The 25609-nt window shown below is 39.3% G+C and overlaps 1 protein-coding gene across 2 annotated transcripts in view; it reads right to left on the reverse strand.

The window, feature by feature from the left end:
- The window catches only part of RORB (RAR related orphan receptor B), a 194376-nt gene that overhangs the window by 11769 nt on the left and 156998 nt on the right, over positions 1 to 25609 (reverse strand). For both annotated transcript variants that reach the window (XM_037030320.1, XM_037030319.1), the window contains exons 5-9: positions 17773 to 17894; positions 16690 to 16822; positions 10881 to 10988; positions 9260 to 9370; positions 5812 to 5924 (exon numbers count right to left, since the gene is read on the reverse strand). In XM_037030320.1, the coding sequence (XP_036886215.1) occupies positions 5812 to 5924; positions 9260 to 9370; positions 10881 to 10988; positions 16690 to 16822; positions 17773 to 17894 (587 nt within the window). The remainder of the gene's footprint in view (positions 1 to 5811; positions 5925 to 9259; positions 9371 to 10880; positions 10989 to 16689; positions 16823 to 17772; positions 17895 to 25609) is intronic.

Below are 25609 nucleotides of genomic sequence, written 5' to 3' on the forward strand. Positions count from 1 at the left end.
AGCAGGCTTTGTGGTCTGAGTTTTCCTTGCCTGCCCGTTCGATATATGCATGTACTGTTTTGGAGTTTGCCACTTTTAAACTTCTCAGTCCAGTTTTGGGTAAGAACAGACCTCCAGGAATGTTGCATGTATTTATAGGCACGCTGGCAAAAATGTATATGCTACCTGACAATGTTCTACAACTCTAATTACCCAAGAGACACGGCAGAAGGGGCTGGACTGGAGAAGACTATATTGAGAAGGCCCTAGCTATGACCTTGACAAAGAGGCCACTCTTAGGGCAGAACTTGTACCTGAGGGCAGGATACAAGTAGACATTTAGACTCATGCTTGCCCTTGGCTGCGAGTACATCGCCTCAACCTGGTACTAGCTGGACTGGCTCCTTTTCTCTTTCTCCCTCTGCTCCTCTGTGCAGAACCACAAGAATGGCAGATTTCGTGACTTCTAATAAGGAAGCCCACAGGCCAGAGAACAGAATCATCACTGGACTTTGCAGTTCTAACGTGCACAGCTTTCTCTCCCATCCTACCCCTCCCACAACAGTCAGTGGTCACGCTGTTATTAACTGAGTGGAGAAAGAACACTACCAGTTCCTAAGCCCAACAGCAGTCCTCACCCCGGGAAGTGAGGATCCCAGAGAGGGTCATCACAGCACCTACAGGACAAGGTGACAGAGACCCACTTCGAAGCCCGACAGGAATGCTGACTTCTGAACACAGGCTTTATGGACATGGTATCCTTAGCAGCTTTGGGGGCAGAATAGCAGCCTAGACTAAAACACCATATGCACAGAGCACTGATTTGAAGGACTTGGTGAAATGAGTCTCTTTCTTCATTTACTGTAAAGGCAGAACATCTACAGAATTTTAAAACTGTCACACTGGACTGAGCATTGAAGGGCAAAAGATCTTAAGGAGAAACTTGTTTTTCTCTTTTTGAATCAAAGAATATGATGTTGAAGGGACTTCAGTGACCATCCAGTGCAACCAACTCATTTCCCAGACAAGAGAAGTAAAGCCCAGAGAACAGATGGGCTGCCTCCCTTAGTCAAATGGGGCTTAGAAAATGTACACATATATTATAATTATATATGTGTGGATTTTTTTTCATGAGCTTTAGTGAAAGTGACCAGAGTCATCTCATTTATTGGCTTCTCAAGTTCTGGTTCCAACCAAACCCAACCCTTATTCGTAGCTCAAATACACCTGGTACTTTCTTACCTCCATACCAGGTCCCCAATCACCTGGAATGCTTTATCTCTCCTCTTCACTCTCCCACCCCCTTCAACTTTCATGTTTTGAAATAGTTTACATCCATTGGTAATTAGCTCAAATATACCATCTTTTGGATGAAAAATTCTCTTGCCAAACAGAATTTCTTCTCTCCACAAACTATCTAGTATGAACCATGCAGCTTGCTTATGTTTAATCTCACTTCCTCCTCAAAATTACCATATGAGAGCGAGACTATCTGCAGTCACATTTTACAAATGAGGAAACTGAGGCACAGAGAGACTAAGTCACTTGTCCAGGGTTGCTCAGCGAGAAAACAGTTTTGATGGGTTATTACAAATATGCTACATATTATCTGATGAGGAAAGACAACTAGATTATTTATTAGAGCATTTTTCCAGACAGACAAATAAACAAACTAATTAATATAGAGAGATTAAGACTTTTTAGTTAATGGACATAAATTTCTGGAATTTCAAAAAAACTTCCCTTGGTCCAAATTTGGTCAAAGGTATAAGGTACTGTTACTTGAACTTTAATTTCAGGAGGTGGGCATGTAGAAAGCGCGTTGGAGACTCTTCTTTCAGGATGAAGTCCACTAACTGTGTGTGAGTCCTGGACCTCCCATCTCACACCTGTTACTCCTGTTCAGGGCCAAACTGGCCGGCAGTATAAGTAGTCTTCGCACATTACGCAGAAGGCAGATGTACCCCCACCCCCTGGGGATTTAACCTGAGGCCCTGGACTTCGATACAGCATTTGGGTATGTGTGCCTCTTTCTAGAGATAGCTTTCATAATGTTTGAGGGTCTAAAGGGTCTATAAACGACATGCAGTAAGGATGGTCCTCCCTGTTTCAGAGGTATTGTGGATACTGAAGAGCTCCATGACTATGCAGGCAGAAGGAGTGTTTCTGAAAAAATGCAAAGACTCTGTGGTAGGGTCGAATAGATTTCATGCATTTAAATGAAACATTTAACCCATCTGGAGACTGTGGTTTTGATGAGAGGGTGTCCCTATATGTCTTTGAAGCCATTGTCCTTAAATCGTTCAAGCAGTCAGGAACTCGAGACACTTGTCCGTCCCTACCCCAGCACCTGACAGGTGATGATTCTGAGTCTTAACAGATGGAGTGCCTTATTCAAAGCTACACAGCTGAGAGCTGGGATAAGTAAGAGTCCAGTTCTCATTCTGTTTCATAATGCTTCCACATTAGTTTAAATAACATCTTAGTTAAATGATGACTGTTACAAGGAAGGGTCCCTGCAAAAACCCAACATCCACACACAGCCTGTGGAAGCAATGCTTTGTCATCTGGCTCCAGTGAATTTCATACAAGAAATTACCCTCTTCTAATGCTCTCTCTGGTTTCCAGCTTTGTGTCATTGTTTCTATAAGGAAAGAACTGAATGGATGTTAACTAAACTTACTGCAGTGGTCATTTTGCAATACATAATATAAATATCAAATCAGTATGTTATACACCCAAACTATATAATGTTGTATGTCAATTATATCTAAAAAACTTAAAAAAAAATAAAAGAAATTGACTTATGTACGTTTCCCATCATAGGTGGCGAAGGGAAAATTAAACTGACTTACAGTCGGTGTTTCAATTTTTTTCTTGCCATTAAAAAACTTTCATCCTTGAATTTCTCTGTCTCCTTTCTATCTCAAATACTCAGATGTCCAGTACCAGGATAACAGAAGGTGAAAAATGGTTTAAGCATGAAAAACTTTTGCTTTTCAGATGAAACACCTCACTTTCTTTGATTTGTTTTCCTATAGCTGAGGTTCAGGTTCATCAATATCTTCTTTCCCTAAGGACGTCATTCTCTTCTCAGTCTATTACAATTCACTGTTCTCCCTTTTAAAATGTATGCTCCTTTAGGATAGTAATAACCACACTGTCACAGTGTATTAGAATTCACGCAGTGTATATACTTCATTTGAACATCAAAACACACCTATACAGAAGTAAGGAATTATAATTTTTATTTTACACATGATGAAACCAGAGTTTTCTGAAAAGCAGAAACCGCCCCCTGAACAGAATAGTAGCAACTTTCATCTAAGTCTGGATTTTATCAAGATTTTAAATTTGGTGAGGCAAATATAGGGACAAAAGTTTTGGGGAGATTCCAAATGCAAGAAACACCCCCCCCTTTAATTAGCTAGATTTATTTATGCATACATGCCAATTATGCAATTATAGAGGCAGATGCATATATTACTAGTACCATCTTTTCTGCATCTGAAAGTGTGTTGCTTTTCTCTTAACTGGGAAAAAACTGAGGTGCAGAGAGAAGACGATTTGTTCTTTCCCACACAGTGCAAAGATACACCAAAGAGAAATATCATTCTACAGTGGGGAAATGTTCTTCCTAGGATGTGTTAATTTTAATAAAATGGTAGCATAACAGAGCAGGATATTTAACTCATTAAGGTTTTGTATAACAATACTCTCTATGTGCAAAGTCTGACAGTATGTCCAATAGAGTCTTCCCCTCTTTTTAAAATAGAGAACTTCCGCTGTGGCTAGAACTTCTAATACTATATTGAATAGAAGTGGTGAAAGTGGGCAACCCAGCAATTCCACTGTTAGGAGTATATCCTAAGAACCCTGAAACACCAATCCAAAAGAACCTATGCACCCTGATGTTCATAGCAGCACAATTCACGATAGCCAAGAGTTGGAAGCAACCTAGATGCCCATCGGTAAATGGATCACAAAACTATGGTACATTTACACAATGGAATTCTATGCCGCAGAAAGGAAGAAGGAACTACTACCCTTTGCAACATCATGGATGGAACTGGGAAAGCATTATGCTGAGCGAAATAAGCCAGGTGGTGAAAGACAAATATCATATGATCTCACCGTTAACAGGATTCTAAACAAACCAAACATGCAAGCAAAATACAACCAATGACACTCATATATGGAACAGGCTGACAGGGTCCAGAGGGGAGAGGGGAGAGAATCATAGGGGAAAAGGGGATGGACTCACATGAACAAATATAAAGGACACATGGACAATAACTAAGGGTGGGGGGTGGAAAGGGGAGGGAGGCGGGACGCATGGGGCGGGGGGCAGGCAGGGTTGGGAATATAAGACAGAAACCTGTACGTGAACAAGAATTAAATAAAAATTATATTAAAAAATAAAAATAAAATAGAGAACTTCAAGAGCAGTGTGAGAGGGTTTCCCATGCAGAAGCTCCATTTCCCAATTGCTTACCCTCTAAAAAAAAATCTCAGTTTTTAAGAGAGCAAAGATCCTTAAAAATCTGAAATAACTCTGGCTCTCAGAAATATTCCATTTCTTAAAAAATCAGAGATACTTTAAAATCTGAAATCGTGCTAAGCATCAACTATTAGAAACTTCTTCTTCCTTTTTACAATCATTTTACTTTGGTAAACAACTTCTCTCCGTACTCTCCTTAAACATCGCTATTCTTAAGCTAAGTGAAGAAACTGACGGCATGTTGCTTGTTTTACTCACAAGACACTTGCCATTTTGAAAGAACCCCAGGGCAAATCTTGGGTGGAAAGATTAGAATTGAAGGGAACTTTACAAGGAATCAGTCTAAGCTGCCATTCTGAGTAGNAAAAATAAAATAGAGAACTTCAAGAGCAGTGTGAGAGGGTTTCCCATGCAGAAGCTCCATTTCCCAATTGCTTACCCTCTAAAAAAATCTCAGTTTTTAAGAGAGCAAAGATCCTTAAAAATCTGAAATAACTCTGGCTCTCAGAAATATTCCATTTCTTAAAAAATCAGAGGTACTTTAAAATCTGAAATCGTGCTAAGCATCAATTATTAGAAACTTCTTCTTCCTTCTTACAATCATTTTACTTTGGTAAACAACTTCTCTCCGTACTCTCCTTAAACATCGCTATTCTTAAGCTAAGTGAAGAAACTGACGGCATGTTGCTTGTTTTACTCACAAGACACTTGCCATTTTGAAAGAACCCCAGGGCAAATCTTGGGTGGAAAGATTAGAATTGAAGGGAACTTTACAAGGAATCAGTCTAAGCTGCCATTCTGAGTAGCACCATCATTTACAATATACCCGAGAGGAAACCAAGCAGAATCTATTAGACTATGGCTAATGACAGGAAGTGTCCTGCTTCACACAGTTCCGTTCAGTAACCCTCATCACTTCATAGTTATTCCTTATCTTGAGTAAAAATCTACCTTCTCTTACCTTTCACTTGGACCTGACTCCTAAGTAGCACAAAGTCTCCACTCATGTCTGTGACAATGAATTCTGCGGACTTGATTCCTTGCTTCGAACTTTTGTCTTTCAGATGAAACACTTCACTTTCTTTGATTTGTTTTCCTATAGCTGGGGTTCAGGTCAATCAATATCTTCTTTCCCTAAGGACATCATTCTCCTTTCAATCTATCATAATTTACTAGTCTCCCTTCTAAAATGTGCACCTCAAAATTTATGCACCTTTGGTAACTTTCAGAAATTGGTTTGCTGAGAAACATCTCTTGCTTTATACAACCAGTCCTCATTTGTTCATTGCACTCTCTTTCAGTGACAGTGGGTCTGAGGTCTGAGGACCTACCTTTGCCAAGGTCTCGTCATCCAGGTGATTCTTCTGAATCACATGTTGAAGTGCAAAATAAATCTTTTCCTGAAGCTTCTGAACCTTCCTTGGTTCTATCAGCCAGGCTCGATCTGACAAAGGAAAAGAATAGATCAGAAGTAGTGGGGGGGTGGGGGTGGGGGAAACACGCGTTGTTTTATTTCATCTACATATACACGGACTGAGTTTCAGACCCACCTCAGATTAGTTCTAAAATGCTTCTGGAATCATGTAATTTTCTATAGAAAACATCAATATTTTATAGGTAATTATATGATGACATGAATGCCCAATACATTGACATAGAAAACCAGAGTGGAGGCAAGGACCCAATGGTTAAATAAACTCCTTCATGTCTATTATAGTGTGACAGTTTTTATCTCATATACTTTCTGGGCATGTGCTGAGATTTTCTTCCAAAGTGGAAGTTAATAATTTGTGAAGAGATGAATTATGAAAGTGAGGAAAAATGTATTGTATAGGAATATTTTGGGTCTTCAGTTTACCTCTTCCCTTTCATAGGCTACATTGCCATTTCTATAGCATAAACATAAATCAGTTTAAAAAATTTAATCCTGAGTTCTCTTTTTCTATATTGAATTTTTAAATGGTAATTAGGATAAGCCCTGTGTTCTTTTCTCCCTTCCTCCTTTCCTTCTCTTTTCTTTCCCCCTTCCCCTTTCATTCCCTTCTTCCCTGCTTCTCTCCCTCTTTCTCTCCTTTCTTCCTAGAAGCTTTAGACACCATGGTGACACGATTCAGCCCAGCATCAATGCCTTAGGTTGGAACTTCAATGAAAAGACACCTGGAGACTCCAAATGCTGAACAAACACTCATGGAAAAGAACCTGGACATGATCCTTCTGAACACAGTTCAGGTCAGGTGAGAAACTTGATTCTGTAATCCTAGACAGGGCAAGAACAAGTCTAGCCAACAGTTAAGCAAACCCTTACGTAAGAGAGCACAAAAGCCTTCAGTTGACAATTGTCAGTCAGAATAAATTAAGTTTCCCTCCCTCTCCCTTCTCTAAACTATCTGGAACTGAATAGACAGTGGTCATTATGGCAAGAACCTGGAGGAAGGGTGGGGTCTGGCATGAGGGGAGGCCTGCACAGTCTGGAAATCTGTCTTCCCTCTCTTTTTAAATATGGCCCTGGGCTGGAGGGGCAAATTTGGAGTAGCTAAAGCCTGAGTGTGGGTCTGCTATCAGGGTTGGAAGATTCACCATTAGGCAGAATAAGCCAAGTACAGTGCTTCCAAACTCGGCTGAATTTCATGGCCACAGCACATCCTTTCTAGAGAAAGGCTCATAGTTCAGCTGATTCCCAATTCATAGATAAAAACGTGCCTTCCTTCTGGAGTAGTTATCTTTAAGGATATTCAGGTTCGATATATCAGGTCTTAAGTATCTGTCATTGGGAATTTACTGACTTGCCACAAACGTACATACAGAGGACAGTGAATTTTGAAACACGTCTTGTGAGCAAGCAGGAACCAGGTTGAAACCACCTTCCTCATCAGAGACCCACAGGCTTAGACTTAGTGCTCTGCTGACCTGTACTGTATGGCAACAATCAAATGCAGTGAGAAAATGGTAGGAGCAAAATTATTTGGCATTTGGTTGCTACCAGAAGGAAATATTTCTTGTCACTTCTTCCATTTATGTTCCTAGGCCTGGGAAATAAAAAAGAAGTTAAAAAAGGAACAGCTTGATATTTAGAGCCATAAAAGAAACTGTTAGTAGTAACACTCCAAATGATAACAAATTTCCATTTTTGATAAAGTAGCTGAGAAAAAAATCTGAAGCAAATGGAAAAAATCTTCAAACGATTTAAAAATAAAGAAATAGAGCCTAATTGATAAAAAATGTAGAGGCTGGTATTATTGGTAGGCACAGCTAGAATGATATGTCAAAGCGTGCCATTGTAGGTAAGGCTGATTTCTGCCACTCTCCCCCCAGAATGTTATGGTCTAGGAAAAGAGATCTGGTCTTTAGAGCTAAGTGGGTTACAGGAGGAATAATTCCCTCAACAGTGAAAATTAGCAGGAATGTGTATGTCTTTTAGTGCAGAACTGTCAAGGACACTGCTGTCCCTTGACCCCAAATCTAACTGTAGAGACAGTTGAGTGAATGACTCTGAATTCTCATTCTGGTTGAAGAAGGAGCCGTGTATATATTAGGATTCTATACATTTTTAAGCTGGTATATATTTTTAAAAAGTATCTTGCCCCAGCTGCTGTGGCTCAGTGGATTGAGAGCAGGCCTGAGAAACAAAGGATCGCTGGTTCGATTCCCGGTCGGGGCACATGCTGGGGTTGCGGGCCAGGTCCCCAGTAGGGGGTGTGTGGAAGGCAACCACACATTGATGTTTCTCTCCCCCTCCCTCACTTCCTCTTTCTAAAAAATAAATAAATATAAAAAAATTGAAAGTATCTCAGTTGCTACAGTTCTATTTGATCTATAAATGTTGCCCCTTACCTTCTTTGAAAACTTTTTGCTATTTCATTGCATTTTAGAGCTAGACAAGGTCTTTATTATGAGGAAACTGAGGCTCTCAGGGGTCAAGTGTTTAAGGTCACACAGATTAAAGGTGACAGAGCTTGAGCTAGAATGTTCTGGTCTTAATAGAAGCCATTTTTTCCCCTTTCTTGTCTTCACCTCCTTTTAAAGCTGCTAATGTGGTTAAAGATAGAGAAATAAACAAAAATAGAAGTACCACCACTTGTCTGAAATGAGCCCATCAACATTAATCGGGGTGGAAAAGCCAGAGAAAGATATTTAAAGAGGAGAAGGTATATGTTTTATTTATTTTAGTCCCTACAATGGATTTTTCATTCAGGTGTATTTCTACTAAGTTTTACTTTACTGGGCTTTTTTTCCTATACCCTTTATTTTTAAGATCAAAATGAACTTAGTTATAGTAAGTCACTATCGATTTTAATTTATTTTTAAAAAAGACTTTATTTATTTACTTTTAGAGAGAGAGGAAGGGCAGGAGAAAGAGAGGGAGAGAAACATCAATGTGTGGTTGCCTCTTGCATGCCCTCTACTAGAGACCTGGCCTGCACCTCAGGCTGTGCCCTGACTGGGAATTGAGCCAGTGACCCCCTGGTTCACAGGCCAGCCCTCAATCCACAGAGCCACACCAGCCAGGGCAGTTTTTATTTATGTTTTAAGGAATAATTTTACTTCTCTGAATCTGGAGTGACCCTTATCATAAGCTCTACTCTTGTTTTTTGAGACATAATTGCTCATTTAGTTTGAGACTACTTTCCTTTGAATTGCCCCCAAATATCACAAGCTTGCTAAAGAAAACATGGTCCTTTTAAAGTTTCACTTGAGCACGTTGGCTGAGGTGGGTGTAATCCATGTGAAAGAGAGTAAGACAGGTTAAAAAGCAAAGGTGAAGACCTTAGTCTTCCCTACCTGGAGATATCAGAACAGCAGATGAGAACAAAGCAATCTCCTCTTCAGTCAGCTGCAAGGAACATAAATTCTTTGCAAAGTCAAATGCTTCATTCACTAGGTCATCAGAACCTATAAAAGAAGGCAAATTAAATGAAAATACTTGATCAGAATGGACACTAGTAAGAAAAGTTTCATAATAAAAGGTGACTCAAGGATTCACCTACTAGGCACACAGGAAAAATATTTTCAAGTTTCTATCCATAAAAAGTGACTTAGTAATTGTTATAGAATGAGGAAACTGGGTAACATCTTGACCAGGTAATGAAAGTTAATTTTACCAATGAGGAGCAGATGGAAATGGTGTGTGCCTATTGTAATATCCAAGTGGGAATATATAGCCCAAATCTAATCGTAGAGGTTTGAAATTAGTTTCAACTAAAGAATTTAAATAAATGATTTGGGGATTCTTTAGTTTAGAGAGAGCATTCACAGAAAACCTAAAACATTATGTATAAAGGGCTTAGGGCTATCAGTCTTGGTGGCTCTTGAGCCTGGCAATGTAGGGTGTTCAGGGCCATCAAACTGAGAGGTTAAAAACTAATAGAACAGAAGTGAGGAATTTTTCAATTTGGTAACTTCCTGGAAATTTTATTGAAGAACAAGCAGCTCAGTTGCTTAGCCATTGTGAATTTTGGAAAAATAATGCTTCATCCCTACAATGATCCTTAGTAAATGTTTATTTTATGAAGCTGGAAATATACTCAAGTTGCTTGCCAAGGCTTTTCCTCCTTTCTTGAAAATCTAGCCTTGGAGATGATACGGACGTGTATCAACTGGAGAAGGCGACACTGCCAGCCCCGATGTCGCTATTGGCTACCGTGTCACTGAACAGCACGAGAGGTCAAAGGCCAGTGGCCTTCTTAGATGTCTGAGGGTAGGATATGGAACAAAAGGTTCTGTCCATCATCAACATGTTTCCTGGCATTGGCCCATCTTTGCTAACCTTCTTCTTACCCATGCCAGGCACTGATGACTAGATGTAAACGATACCCAACACTTCCAGAGACTGACTCTGATCGTGCCCTCCCATGAGCGTGGCCTGGGGATCATTTTGGGCAGGCTGACACCTACTCTGTTTGTGGTCCCAGACTTCAGGCATTAACAGGGTGAGAGTCACAAGTCACTTCTCTGAGCAAGAAACAAATGAAGGAGTTCTTCCTTTAAATACCTTAACTAGTGGTTAGGAATATACATAAAAAAATGTAAGGGGTCACCCCATCGATCCATAGTGCTCTACATAATATACTTTGTGAAGCGGTAAGCTCGAAGGCAGAAGAAAAACTGACCCTGCGAAGAATGACCTCATGCATCCTAAAACTTTTAGAAACAGTCTTTATTGATTTCCAGATGAGTCATGGTCAGTCTCAGGAGGAACCATGGTTCTCTCCTTCCTTTCATATTTGGACGCATAACTATAAGATCTGAAGAGTTAGATAAAAATATTGGAGGCTCAACCCTTATGGAAAGTCAAATACTAGTACATCTTCAAGAATCAATGCGTTTCATTTACCAATTTCAAGCTGAAGGGAGAAACTGATGGTAGTTAATAAAATTGTATCATCATTAAATATAAACTTACCTAAGGCTTTGAACATTTGCATTCCTCCATATTTTCCTTCAAACAGAACAGTGTTGTTTAATGGGTTGAAGGCACGGCACATTCTTACTAAAACTACTTCCAAACAACCTATGAGTAAAAAAAAAATCTATGTATAATATATGCAGTCATAAAGGGGTTATTATTGCGTATAGGTCAAGAGACTGCCATAAACTTTAAAACATGCATTCAGACACACACATACAGAAACCCTTCGAGATTCTTCCCCAAGGAAAAAACACCTATTTTAGAAATAAAGCTCTCTCAATGCTTATGTGAAGAATTAAAGATAAAAATACACTTTAAAGGTGGCTAAAAGGAGGGAAGAAACATTTTTTAAAAGCTATATTGCTTTCTATTTTCTGACTAATATTAAAGTTAGTTTCAACTCCTGAATTCACAAGTGGTGGTACGTGGCCCAGAAAGGAGCTTTGTGGCAGGCAAGCCCAGCCTGTTAGCTTTTGTGGACGTTTTGATACGGGAAAAGCAGCTGTCTGTTCCCATTTTTCACATACTCTTGTATGTTCCAGCACCCGGTGACTCGAAATAGGAGCTCCTGCCGTGTGTTTCTTAGAGCACCACTTCTATCTGGTGTTATTTGAAATGAGGATTTCTTGGCCAAGTAAGTTTTGGCAAAATGCTGAATATTAACTCTTTCCAGAGATAGATGGGTTATAGAAAGAATGAGTCTTCACAGTCACAGATCCAAGGCTTGGAGAAGTCCCAATGTGAGGAGCTTGTTCCACCTGGAGGGACCCAGCATTTCTCTGACTTCTCTGTTGGCCTGATGGTGACAGGACTCTTGTCTGTAGCCATCGGCAGCTGTGGTTATTATACTCCATATATTTCCATGACCTAAAAAAGTTTCTGGCGCATAGCAAGTTCTTAATACCTATCTGTTGAAGGAATTAGTTTACTACCTTTGTGGGTTTTTTTTTGTCAATTTATTGGCATCTGAGGAACTATTGTTGCACCATTTCTCCATGTTTTGGAGAAATGAGATTTTGCCCTAAGAAGGGCTGGAAGGTGACAGCCACCAATTTGCATGAGGACCCCATGTGGGTAATTTGGCTACATTTGTTGTTACCCAAGGTATCCATGGCACCTTCCTTAGGCTGCTACTTTATATTTATGTCTGTGTTTCATTTCTTTTGTTTTGCTGATTTCTTTTTGCTGTCCCTCATATGTCACCTAGAATAGGGGTTACACATAGGAGAGAATCTGTAAGTATTAATCGAAGCAATGCTTTCCTAACAAAAATAATAGATACCATTTATTGAGTATCTACCACATGCAAGGCATGTTCCTTGGCCCCTTACATTCATTTTTTTATTTGCTCCTTACATATCCTGTCAGGCAAGTTTTATTAGCTCCTTTTGATGGATGAGTGACAAGAGGCTTAAAGACGTTAAGTACCTTGCCTTTTATATTAGAGTTAACATTTTTACAGCAGTCAGAGCTGATAAAGATTATGTGGTCCAATGGTTCCCAAATGTCAGTCCATGGACTGTTTATACCTGAGACTTAGTTAAAAGTAGAAGGAACTGGGTTCATGTAGGAGACTCAGATTCCATGGGCCTCAGAGGATGCCCATGACTCAGAACACTCTGTAAGCGCCTCGGATGCTGCTGATACAATTCCAAGTTTACAGTTCATTATTTCTAGACCTCCCTCTTTAATTTACAAATGAGAAAGCTTTCATCTAGAGAGGTTAGCTCAAGGTCACATAGGAAGTGTGGTGGATTTTCTTTTTATTTTAAAAAATATTTTATTGATTATCCTATTACAGTTATCTCAATTTTTCCTCCTTTGTCCTTCTTCAGTCAGCATCCCCCAGTGCCTCAGGCAATCCTCCCACCACTGTTCATGTCCACGGTCATGTGTATAAGTTCTTTGGCAACTCTACACTCTACTTTACAACCCCATGGCTATTCGGTAACTACCTGTTGTGCTTCTTAACCCCCTCACCTCTTCACTTACTCCCCCAAATCACCCTCCCACTTGGTAACCATCAAAATGCTCTCTGTATCCATGATTCTGTCTCTATTCTTATTTGTATTTATTGCCATTTTATTGTTCATAGTTAAGATTTTCTTCTTTTCCTTACATAAGCCCCTTTAACATTTCATATAATAATGGGTGGTGATGATGAACTCCTTTAACTTTACTTTGTCTGGGAAGCACTGTATCTGCCCTCCATTCTAAATGATGGCTTTGTTGGATAAAGTAATTTAGTTTGTAGGTCCTTGCTTTTCACTACTTCGAATACTGCTTGCCAGCCCCTTTTAGCCTGCAAAATTTCTTTGGAGAAATCAGCTGGAAGTTTTACGTGAACTCCCTTGTATGTGGCTACTGCTTTTCTCTTGCTGCTTTTAAGATTCTCTTTTTATCTTTAACCTTTGGCATTTTAATTATGATGTGTCTTGGTGTGGTCTTCTTTGTGCCCATCTCACTTGGGACTCTCTGTGCTTCCTGGACTTGCATATATATATTTCCTTTACTAAATCAGGGAAGTTTTCTTTCATTATTTTTTAAAATAAATATCCAATTTCTTGCTCTTTCTCTTTCCCTTCTGGCACCCCTATGATATGAATGTTGGAACACTTGAAATTGTCCCAGAGGCTCCTTACACTATCCATGGTTTGGGATTCTTTTTTCTTCTTATTGTTCTGATTGGTTGTTTTTGGTTCCTTATGTTCTAAATCATTGATTGGATTCTGTGCTTCATCCACTCTGCTGTTGTTTCTCTGTAACTTGTTTTTTATTTCAACTAGTATATCCTTTGTTTCTCACTGGATTTTTTTAATGCTGTTGAAGTGCCCAATGAGTTCCTTGGGCAACCTAATAACAAGCGTTTTGAACTCCGCATCTCAGAGATTGCTTATCTGTATTTCCAGAGTTTTGACCTGTTCCTTCACTTGGGCCACATTTCTTTGTCTCATCTTGGTAGCCTCCCTGTGTTTGTTTCTATGTTTTCGGTAGAGCTGCCATGATTCCCTACCTTGGCAGCATGAGCTAATGTAGGGGGTGTCCTGTAGAGTCCGGTGGCACAGCCTTCCCTATCACCCACACTGAGTACTTGAGGTGCTCTTTTTGTGTGGACTGAATACTCTTCTTGTAGTTGGACCTTGGTTGCTGTTGGCAGGTCAATTGGAGGGATTTAGCCAGGCTAGTCAGCTTCAAAAACCAGCTGTGACCACTGACCACCAATCTCTACCCCTTGTGGAGGATCAGCTGTGCAGAGACAGGGTAGTGGTGCTCCAACGTGGTCTGTTGCTGTTTACTAGGTGCACAGGCCCTGGAATTTCCCAGGTGGTACAAGCCAAGAATAGTCCCCACCTGTGTTCTGTCTGGGGCCACCCCGCATGAGTTATAAAGCGATCTGAGATGGCTGCTACTTGAGCTGGGCTTGGAGATTCCAAGCTAGGTCAAGCTGTGAATCACGGGTGGCTGCTCATACTAGTGCTGGGTTTGGGGACACTTAACAGGAAGTCCAGGGAGCTGTGGACTCACTGATACCAGCTGTCACTTATTTGTAGGATTTAGAAAGTTGTGAAGCATGAGACAAGACTAGCTATTCATCTGGAAAAGTCACTGTTAACCATTTGGGTGGGCCCATAATTTGGGTGGGATGGAGTCTCAGGGGATATCCAGGTTGGGGCAAACAGTGCTAGTCAGGTTGATGGAGTCTCAGATATGGCACCTGCCTGCCAGCTCGGTCAGGGGAGCACTTAGAAAATGGACGATGGTCTCTGGCTGCCTTTCTGTCCAGGAGAAAGCTGTCCCCCAACTGTCGCCTTGATGCCAGACACTTCCATTCCTCCTGTGTGCCACTGGTGCCTTCCAAGCTACAACCCTGGTGCTGAAGCTCAGAGGGAGTGAGTCTGAGTAGGTCCGTGTGTGTAGGTTCTTTAAGAGGAACAGCTTGAGACTCCAGCAGTTCCTCTTTGGGACTTCTTCCATCAACTCACTCCCTGCTGGTCTTTGCAGCCAGAAGTTGTGGGGATTTCTCATCTTGACACTTGAACACTGGGCTATGGGGCCTGGTGTGGGGCTGGGACTTCTTGCTCCTGAGATACCCTTCTCAAATTTTTGTCCACCACACCTGGATGTAGGACCAGCTGTCTTCACTCCTCTGACAGTGTAAAGGATGGATGTGGTTTGTTTAATTCCCTAGTCATCAGACTTCCATTCAATTTGATTTCTGATGGTTCTGAGTGACGGTTGTTCTATAGTTTAGTTGCAATTTTGATGTGGTTGTGCCAGGAGGTGAGCTGTGTTTACATGTGCTGCCGTCTTGACTGGAAGTCAGATTTTATTTTTTAAAGAGAGTCATAAAAATATTTTCCATTCCACATGCTTTTCTAGAACCTTACCCCTCCCCCATCAAGAAGTAGAGTCCATGTCTCCTACCCTTGAACCTAGGGTGGACCTTCATGACTACCTCCAGTAATAATAACACCGTGTGTCTTCTGAAGCTAAGACATAAAAATGCCTTGTGCTCTCGGAATGCTAGCTTTTGAAACCTAGTACCTGTGCTGTGAGAGAGTCCAAACAACCTGTGGAGAGTCTTAGTAGAATAAGGACGAATGCACCCAGCCCAGGACCATGGCTTAATTCTGGGCTGTCAATCATCCTAAATTGCCAGCCATGGGAGTGAGGCAATTTTAAGGCGGAGTCTTCTCGCCTGCCTCTCACCACCCCTGCCCCAGTCAAGTTGCCTCAGTGAGCAGGACAAGCCATGCCTGCTGAGCTTGGCTCAGATTGTAACTTTGGGAACAAAAGAAATAATTATTGTTGTTTGAATTAATTTGGAGGGATGTTTTTACCTAGCAATAAGTAGCTGATACATTAATATTTAAGTCAAGACTTGCATCCACCTATATCATTTGGTAAAGAAGCAGCAGTAAATTAGAATAACTTAGAATTCTATGTGGCCCAAATTTAAATGCCAGTTTTGCTACATATTGGCTTTGTGATACTGAACACAACCTTTTACTTCTCTGAATCTTTACTTCCTCTTCTATAAAATAGAAACAATACACACAAGATTAAATGAAATGTTGTAGGTAAACATAATGTGCCTATGTGTGATATTATAGATATGAATATATTATTATTATTATTATTATTATTATTATTATGGTCCAGAGCCATGAAGGTTAACAAACACACCATGGTAGTTCTTATCTTCTATTTTCAAATGGGGCCAAGAGAGACAAATAATTTTCCCTTTCTGTTTGGGTAAAAGCATCTGCAAAGTCAATCATGTGCAATTTCTCGAGCCACTTCCTAATCGTGTGAGTGTCAGAGTATGTGTGAGAGAAGGAGGAGGGAAAGGTGAGAGTACGGTGATTCCTTCTGGTGTGTTCTGGCTGCAGGCTATCCTCATTAAAATGATTGGAAATGACCACAGAGGCAAAGCACAGCTAGCGTGGATTTTTTTACTCTCCCCAACAGAAGGCAAGTAGTACATTTTAGAGCCAGCTCAGCAATTCAGCCATCTCGACATGCTAATTACTTGCACTGCCTGTCAAGCTGGGTATCTCAACCTTTGCAAATAATAGCTCCACTTTCAATAAGCAAAATTGCGTTTGACTTCAAAGGGGAACTGAATGAGTATCAGGGCATTTTTATTGCTGAGCGTTTCCTTTGGGAGTTGGCTGACAGTGTGGGTGGTAAAAATGAGCTACATGTTGGAAGGAGGATTTTCTAGAACCAACACTGAGATTAGGGTTGACCATATCCTGGTCTAAAATAGACCCGCTCCATGAATCTTCTCCTTGCTTACCTGATTTCAGAAGTAGAATCTGATCATTTTGACAGAGTTCCATGAAGCCTGTTATCCGCTTTGCAAACTCAACCACGTATTGGATGGCGTGAGTGATCTGGATGGCACACTGCTGCCACAGTGCTTCCCTGGACTTCAAGAGAGAAAAGACAGAGTGTGCGTGGATTGGAGAGTTATTGAAATACTTGGGGTTGCCCTACTGGCGCTCACCTGTCACTTAAGGACCAAGGTGGGAATTCACCTGATTCTTTTAAAAGAGGTGGGGGGTATTTTCTAAGATACTGTTTTGAACTGTTTGTACCTGATACACAAACTTATCAAAGTAACTGTGGCTGGAGTAATGGAAAGTATGTAAAAAGAGTTATTTATAATTTCTTTACTCTTTTTCCCTCCTTTTCCTCCATCATCTCATCTAAATAAGCTCAAGTTCTTAGTCCATTTTGAATAAACAAACTCCTGCACTGTGGAATACCAATTTCATTTGCAAGCTTTTACAAGGTTATTTTCATGTGTACCTGATGGTCACTAAACTTGTAATATTTTTATTTTGTGCTCTTTCCTCAGAACTTAAAGAGGTTGTTTTTAGGTATAAAATGAATTTCAAGAAAGAAGATATCAAATCAAATTGCTCTCTTAAGTAACATAGAATCCCAGAAATGTATTTTGATCTTTGGGTTATTTACTTGGGAATGGGAAACATAAATCCAACTGAGTTAATTCTGGTTTTCATTGACCATAACTATGCTTTTGTCTATTTATATAAAAGAGATAAGATTTAATTGTTCCAATATGTGTTGTAATCATATATCTAGACACAGATACATAGTCTAAACAATTTCATTTATTGATAGATCTTATAACTTAGGGTCTTAATCCCAAGGACATGTTGATTGTCATAATTATGTGTGAGGGGGTGTTACTGGTGTCTAGTGAGTAGAGACCAAGGATGCTGCTAAAGTTCCTAAAATCCTAGGACCGTCCCTATAGCAAAGAATTGTCCAGCTCCAAATGTCAATACTTGAGACTGAGAAAACCAGAAATAGAGAAGCCACAGAAACACTTTCCTGTAGTTTTTTAGAGTACCTTGCTTTGATACGCTTTAATTTCTTCATAGGTGTGGGTCTGCCACGCCAGCTGGTGGAGCTCCTCCATGGTGTATTGACATGTCTCCAAGTGGGACTTAATGATGTTCTGTGCAATTCGATCTATGAGAAAGAATATCCATCAGTTTGAGGGTTTGTGAATGAAATCCCACTCTGCTCAAAGAAGCCTGCTCTTAATGTGTTTACTCTGGGAATGCCTTTTGGAGGTACTCCAATCGCATTAGACAAATTCTTTATGGCCTTTTTTTCAATTTTCAGTCTTCTAAAATTGACTGCCTTTTCCTTCTCTGACTGATCACACACCTGGGACTTACAAGTTGTAAAGTGTTCAAATAATTAGTTACTTTAAAAATAAATACAAATTACCATGTCTCTTGCTTTTAGACTAAAATTTTACTAACAATCTCAATATTTAAAGTCTAAATAGTTTAAACCACTTGAAAATTGTTTATCTCTGGGAGGGAGAATTTAAATATAAATGTATTTGATAATATTTTTACAAAGGGAGAATTAAGTAGAAATCTAGAAAATAGTGTTCTGTAGAGGAAGGGGAATAGAGCAGAGGAGCAGTGATAGAAGCTAGACTTCTCTGATGGCATTATTTTTGTAGATTTGGCTTTGGAGCCATGTAGATATCTTATATAATTAATAACAGGAGAGGGGTTAGAGATGACGTAATAGGATTCATGAGTTAATAATTATTGAAGCTGGGTCAAGGGGGCATTTTATTCTCCTTTCCAGTTTTTTTAATATAATGACATTTTTCTTTAAAAGAGTTAAAAAAGGGAAGATGATTATATTCATAAAAAAGGAGTAACAAACATAATCAGCCTTTTGGGGCCATTTATTACCAATGAATTTTATTTGGTATTGTATCTTACATACTGATGATTTTGGAATCAAAGCTACGAAATTCAAGCAATAGAACCAGACAAAAGAGCTCTCCTTAAAAACCTGCTATGACACCCTGAAGTTGGACAGAGCTAGTGGGAGGTGCCCCCCATACTCCCACCTGCTACTGGAACACATGAACAGGGCAGTGTCTCAGGAACCAAAGTGCACAGAGATTCTGCAAGTGGGGTGAGAGCAGTCAGCGATGGTTGACTTGTGGTCTGATAACTGGTCCGGGCTTATACAGAAATGGAATTTTTCTTGTGTTTCAGGTTGTATCAATTCAAATGTAATCTCTTTTATGATAGTTTTTTCCCCTAAATAACCATTTTTCATTTGTCTAAGATAAATGACTCAAAGCAGTACTTAGGGAACTTCTTTTTACCTTGCTAAGCTTCTGGTATATATGGTGCAAAATCAGTTTTAGTGAGATGGAGAGAATAAAAAATGTAAGATTATTAAACTTCTAATGAACTTCCCCAATTAAAAAATCTCACATAACCCATTTCCTGGCACATTATAAACACTGAATAAATAAATTACCATTACTAGGACATTCTATATAGGTTGTCTTAGGGAAACAAAGCAGAGAAATTTAATTTTGGAATCACTGTTACACTGAAGGATGATATTTCAATATTTACTGGTTTCTCAATTAGAACTATAAAGTGGTAGATGCATCAGAAAGTGCTACGGATGCTAACTTATGATTATAGTTATGTTCTATTGGATGCAGCATTGAGCATTTCTAGAGTTTCATTGTTTATTATCTTACAAAATACTTTCTTTAAAAATTCTATATTCAAAATTTTATTCAATATCCTCCTATCTTATAAAAAAGGAAATAACTGCACTATACATCATATTAAAATAGATTGGTATGCCATGGTTCATCATTTTTCAATTTCACTTGGGCAGTCTAATTACTGGGAATCTAAAAAACACACATCTCTTCCTCAGTAGGTATATAATGACAACATAGATTCTTATAGTTCTGTAGTTTTCAAATCTTTATCTTCTTGGCATAGTTTGTTTTCATTTTCAAAGCTATACTGACAAATTTAAAAATTTGTCAGTAATTTACAGGCTTCAGGGTGTATAGGCAAAACTACAATTGCTGCTCAAAATTGCATTATGAAAAACTCTTTATCTATTTCTCTATGACACATTCTGGCAACTGTTGGACAGTATTTTAGAATTCTCTAGCCTTCTGCCACCAAAGCTTAGGGTTTCGGGGGGTGAGGAGGAGTGGGCATAATAAATAGGTGGGCAGGCTAAGCAAAATTGGAAGTAAACTCCACATGCGTGCTTTAGGACTCAGCCCAGATGTCCATTCCTGGTGAAGGCTTCCTTGCTTCTGTGTCCCTAGGTAGAAGGGCCAGCTCCCATTACACTTTGATTCTACCTCCAATTAAACCCTTAGTCTGACTCACACTGTGGTTGTTTGTGTGGATTCTGTTTGTCCTGTGCCCTTCAAGACTCTGAGCTCTTCAAGAAGTAGACGGCAGAGTCCAGCATAGTGCCTTCATGTTCATTCAGCAAATGAATTTTGGGAAACTCTTACAAACCAGGTTAAGGTACAGATTTTTAAAAAATTGTTTCAGGATCTTACTACAATAATATCATATCATATCATGACGTAATAAATGTGCTGAGTTATTGTGGGATCCCACAGAAGAAAGTGTCAAAGTCAATCTGGAAAATAACATGGAGAAGATGCCCCTTGACCTGGGTCTGAGCAGGAGTTTGTTACATGGAAAGAGGAAGATGAACCTGAGGTAGAGGGAATGATTTCAAAGGCACAGATAGAAACACTAGCTATAAGCTTGATAATTTCTAACATTGTATTTTACATCTTTACACCCGTTACCTTTTAGAACCAATTTCCCTTTGCTGAGGAAAAAAATGAGGTTCAGAGTACACAACTCTAGACTCATTTTTACAGATATAGCAAATGGTGTTTTGAAATTGAGTCTGTCTTTTCCAGCAAGAAGTCTATAGTGTTTGGGACACAGCATGCATGGAAGGGGTAAGGAGATTGAACACCAAGGATGGAAACTGTGACAAGAGACTGGAGAACTGAGAAAGGGATCTGGGTTTTATCTCGTGGGCAACTGGGAATTTGTGGAAGCTGTGAAGCAGCAGAGTGATGTAGTTTTTTTTTTTTTATGCGCGTCAGTTTTTTTTCAAGATTTTATTTTATTTTTTAGAGAGAGGGAGGGAGAGAGAAAAAGAGGGAGAGAAACATCAATGTGTGGTTGCCTCTTGCACACCCCCTACTGGGGACCTGGCCTGCAACCCAGGCATGTGCCCTAGACTGGGAATCGAACCAGTGACCCTTTGATTCACAGGCCAATGCTCAAGCACTGTGCCACACCACCCATCACTTGGGTTTTTGTTTTAGAAAGGTAGTCCTGGTCATGGTAAAGATCAGGTGGCATTAGAGAGTATGTGAGATTCACTGAACTGTTGTGAAAGTTCAGGAAAGATCTGAGAAAGTTCTGGATTAGGTAAGAACGACAGATCTAAAGTGGAAGGGCTGTACTCAGGACAGTTGTAAAGGAGGATACACAGGAACTGCAAAGAAAAGGGGGTGGGGGATGGGGGAGAGAGGGGGAGAGAGAGAAAACATTCAGTATAGCAGTAGGTGTTCAGACAATGCTGAGTTATTAAATGCAGTGTTGAAAATGCCCTTCCTTCCTTCCTCCCTCTCTCCCTTCCTTTTTCTGCTTTATTTCCCAAAGGATTTTAGAAAGTTAGACGGGGGCTTCATTTAATGATTTTAAACTCTAAGCACTCACAGTGGCTTCGAAATCAAACATTAAACCCGCATAACTACTTCCCATACTCTTGTGGTGATAAATAAAAGGCAAATCTCTTTTTGACATAGACTTGTAAATGCCCACGAAAGCTCAGACACAGCTGCAAAAGCAGTCAGTCCCCGTCCACTGCCTTCAGCGAGTCGGCAGTGCAGAGCCACGTGCAAAAACCTGAGTTCTGCAAAAATCCGACTTGACCCTCTCAAAGCTCAGGTCAATAAACCACAAGGTAAAGCTCGATTCGGTCCCATAGGAGCAGGGCCTGAAGGCTCATACTGTTGGTTAGAAAGATGCACAACCGAGAAGATGGTTTGCTTGAACTGAGAGTCTGCAGTTGTGAAAAGGGGAGCAAGATTTAAAAAGGGACAAAGGAGGAGACAATGAATACAGTATGCAAAGTTGCTGCTGGGAGCCAAAGGAACTTTCAAGAGTCCTTGCCTGGAAAAATAGAAAAGGTAATAGTACACGCTATCATCTCCAGGGACCGAACCACATGAGAAAATCCAGACAAAGAGACTGAGGTAAAAGAGCAGAGGATATGGAATCTTTCTGGGCAATCACATTCCCTTCATCCGTTTCCTGACTTGGATTGCAGCTGCTCTCAGAGCTCAGTTTTTGCCAGATTCTTTAACTCAGGCTGCAGTAGGCACATGTTGAATGAGTCAGCATGCACTTTGATGGGATAATGGGCCCACATGACTGACTAATGGAAAACTCTACCACCTGCAGAGGTGATGCTCACAGACAGGCCCTACACTCTGCTCTTCCTAAAACCAGGGATGAGAGGCTAGAGATTTAAGTGGAACGTAAATGCAATTAACAGGTTCTCAGCAGTTAAGATTCTATACATGTTCACTGGGACAGAGCTTTGTCCAACTCACCAAGAGTATGTGGGTGCTCGAGTTAATAAAATGGTGTCAGAGAATGAGGAAAACACTTTCATATGCTCAGTCCAGTCACTTCTTTCAATTATGATGAGAAAAAAAATGTAAATATTGATGCTGGCAAAGGAAATTGGGTATGCAATTATAAGTTGATATTAAGTTAATGATCTTTATTTTCTATTTGTCAGCTTCATGAACAATAGCTTGTTCTCATGCTCTCTCTCTCCTATTTCATCATATGTGGATGTATACAGCTTTAAAAAATAAAACTGCTGTGTTGGTTTTAGACTTGGACCCTGATACTTTTCTTGAAGGAAGGCTTCCTGGACCCTAAGGCTTATAACCACTAAATAGAATTTGCAACTTCAGGAAACATTAAGTAACTTTCTTTATGAGATAGAAAGGAGATGTGGGATTCAAGTAAAAGAATCACTCCAGAAATCCTTAAAATAATTAATACAGATGTATGTTTATGGCATGGATAGTGCTGATGGTTTCATGGTATATATTTATCACCAATCTTATTAAGTTGCATACATTAACTATGTACAGCTTACGTCAATTAATAACTCAGTAAAAATAAAGAGATTTAAAAATAATTGATCTAGGCAAACATGCTTTATAATTTTTTTCAGTATTACTTGTATTAGTTTCAGGCATACAGTAGAGTGGTTAGACAATTGTACACTTTACAAAGTGTTCTCCCTGGTATGTCCAGTACCCACCTGACACCATACATAGTTATTATAATATGATTGGTTATATTCCCTATGGTATACTTCACATACCCATGATGCTTTATCATTTTTGATTTAAAACAATTTACATATTGTTAAAATTGTCACACTTCTCTAGAAGTGTAATCTTAAATCCAGTTAAAATGTGGCAATAAGAAAAAAGAAAGTAAATTTTTGAAGGGAAAACTGGAATAAAATTGATGGTAATTGTTAATAGGGGTGCAAAAGTTACAGGGCCCTGAGGCTGAAACTGACTTCCTACCTCCGTTTCCAAATGGACTGTATCTAAATAATTCTGGCAGTTAGTCTATTCTCCAAAACTGTAAAGAACTTCCACACTCCTCCCCCATCCTCATTAATCTTCATTGTGATCTATTGAATAAATCAAATAAATAGGAATGAAATCCCCCTTAAGGCATTTATAGATGGTTGAGATGTATATGATAAAGTTCATACTGGTAAATGGAGTTTTAGAGATCAATCATATCAGACAACATAAAAATAATATTATAAAGTAGTGCTTAAAGAAATATCTGAATAATAACTTTTCTTATGTATTGATCCACATACCAAAGCAAAGTTTGGAAATAAGTCATCCAAATTATGTAATTCCATATAGAAAAAGAAGCGACATCTGCTTATTTCAGTGAGGTATAAGTAAACTGACAAGCAAGGTGACAACTTCTTGTTTATAACTGTAATGCTATAAAATGAGGACCAGCTTGCAGCTACTAAAATAGCAAGTGACCTTCTGCAGCTCTGATTTCAACCACTCAGCGAGTTTTTTCCACCAAAGGGGCTTATTTTAGCTCTCACTAGACATTTCAGCAAATGGTGCTCTCCAAAGGCTACCGTGTCTCAGGCAGCCATGGATTGCCCAGGTGATTTCATTAGAATCCCACATTCCGAGAGCGAGGGAAGTTGGGTGTATCTTTAAAAATTGCTGCTTTCAGTGTTATTACCAAGAGCACTGATGGTACCAAGGTGAGAAAGCTGAGACTTAAGCTATATATAGCACTAGAGGGGGTTGCATCAAACTTCCTAATCCTTTCTCCTCCCTCTCTTCTTTTTTCTCTTTCTCATGAGAAATGATGGTTTCTTCTTGGTGAACTATATATACCCCCTATTCATTTTTATCCACCTGGGATTTTTTTAAACTTGGAAGTATTCCTAAAATACTGTATCTCAGCCTCTATCAAAATGATTAATGAATTTTTAATTTATCACTTGCCTTAAGGATCTAGAGGACCACTCAATTCTCTGTTTAGTTTATACTACTAGTGTGAAAGTGGAATTCTTAGGGGACTCATTTTGAATTAATGCCAGGATCTCTCTACGGACTTGCTCAAGGCAAGTTTTAAGTGCCTGCATTAGGTTTTCAGAATATCAAGATTCCTTAGAATCCACGCTCTGAGGCAGTAACTGTAATATATTAGAACAATTGGTTGAAAGGGGAAACATTTAACCAAGTGTACATTTTGTCTTTTTGACAATAGACTAATAGTTTTATAAGTTTTCTATCATTAAATAGAACAAGTCTACTGGTTAGGGAGGCATAGATGACAATGTCAGAGAGGACAATGTCAATTTCAAGACCTTTCTGATTTTTCTAATCTCTATTTAGAGATCATTATTATTTTCTTCTTTTTTTTTTAGCAAAAATAGAATTGTGCTGTCAACATAAAAACATCATTAACACTTAAGCTTAAAATAGTCACCTCTTAGTAACCCTCAGCCTCAATAGGAAAGTAGACTTTTAGCATTTAAGTTACTCAAATTCTTTTAAGAAAGAGTTGGGGTAGAAATAACCTCATTTTATTTCTCATTTTTGGGGTAGAAATAACTCATTTGTTGGCTTAGTTTCATGGTCCAATGATTCATTACTCTCACACCAATGATTTGGGGTAGCTCAGGTCTCCTTTTCATACAAATTCTTTTTTTTCCTCACAATTATTTTATTTTATTTTAGGTTTCATTTTTGATACTATTACAGATATCCCCTATTTCCCCTCCCATTCTCCCCTCCATGAAGCCCTCCCCGAACACCACCACCACGTGCCCACACCCTTCACCACATTCTTGTCCGTGTCCATGGGCTTTGCATATATGCACATATGTACTTTAGCTAATAATCTCTTCCAGTCCCTCTCACCCACTCCTAATTATTGTATCAGAGAGTAAAATAACTATTTTTTGCTTCATATAGACCTGACCCAAAATGTTCTTAGAGTTCTTCAATAAAATATAAGATTATGTTATTAACTACATAAAATAATGAACATGTGATAAACACAGTTCAATAAAATATAAATAGAGAAAAACAATACAGATTCAGATTAATAAAGTATTAAAATATCTGGGCAAAGACTGATGAACGAGTTAATAAAAAGGTTCACATTTTCTCAAATTTTAGAAAGCTTAGGTAAGAGCCTTTTAGTAGAAGGTGAGAAAGCAGAAAGTAAAGCAAAAAGAAAACCTGAAAGACT

This window comes from Sturnira hondurensis, unplaced genomic scaffold (assembly GCF_014824575.4).
Source record: "Sturnira hondurensis isolate 20B ecotype Veracruz unplaced genomic scaffold, ASM1482457v3 Scaffold0020642, whole genome shotgun sequence".
NCBI classification, from domain to species: Eukaryota; Metazoa; Chordata; class Mammalia; order Chiroptera; family Phyllostomidae; genus Sturnira; species Sturnira hondurensis.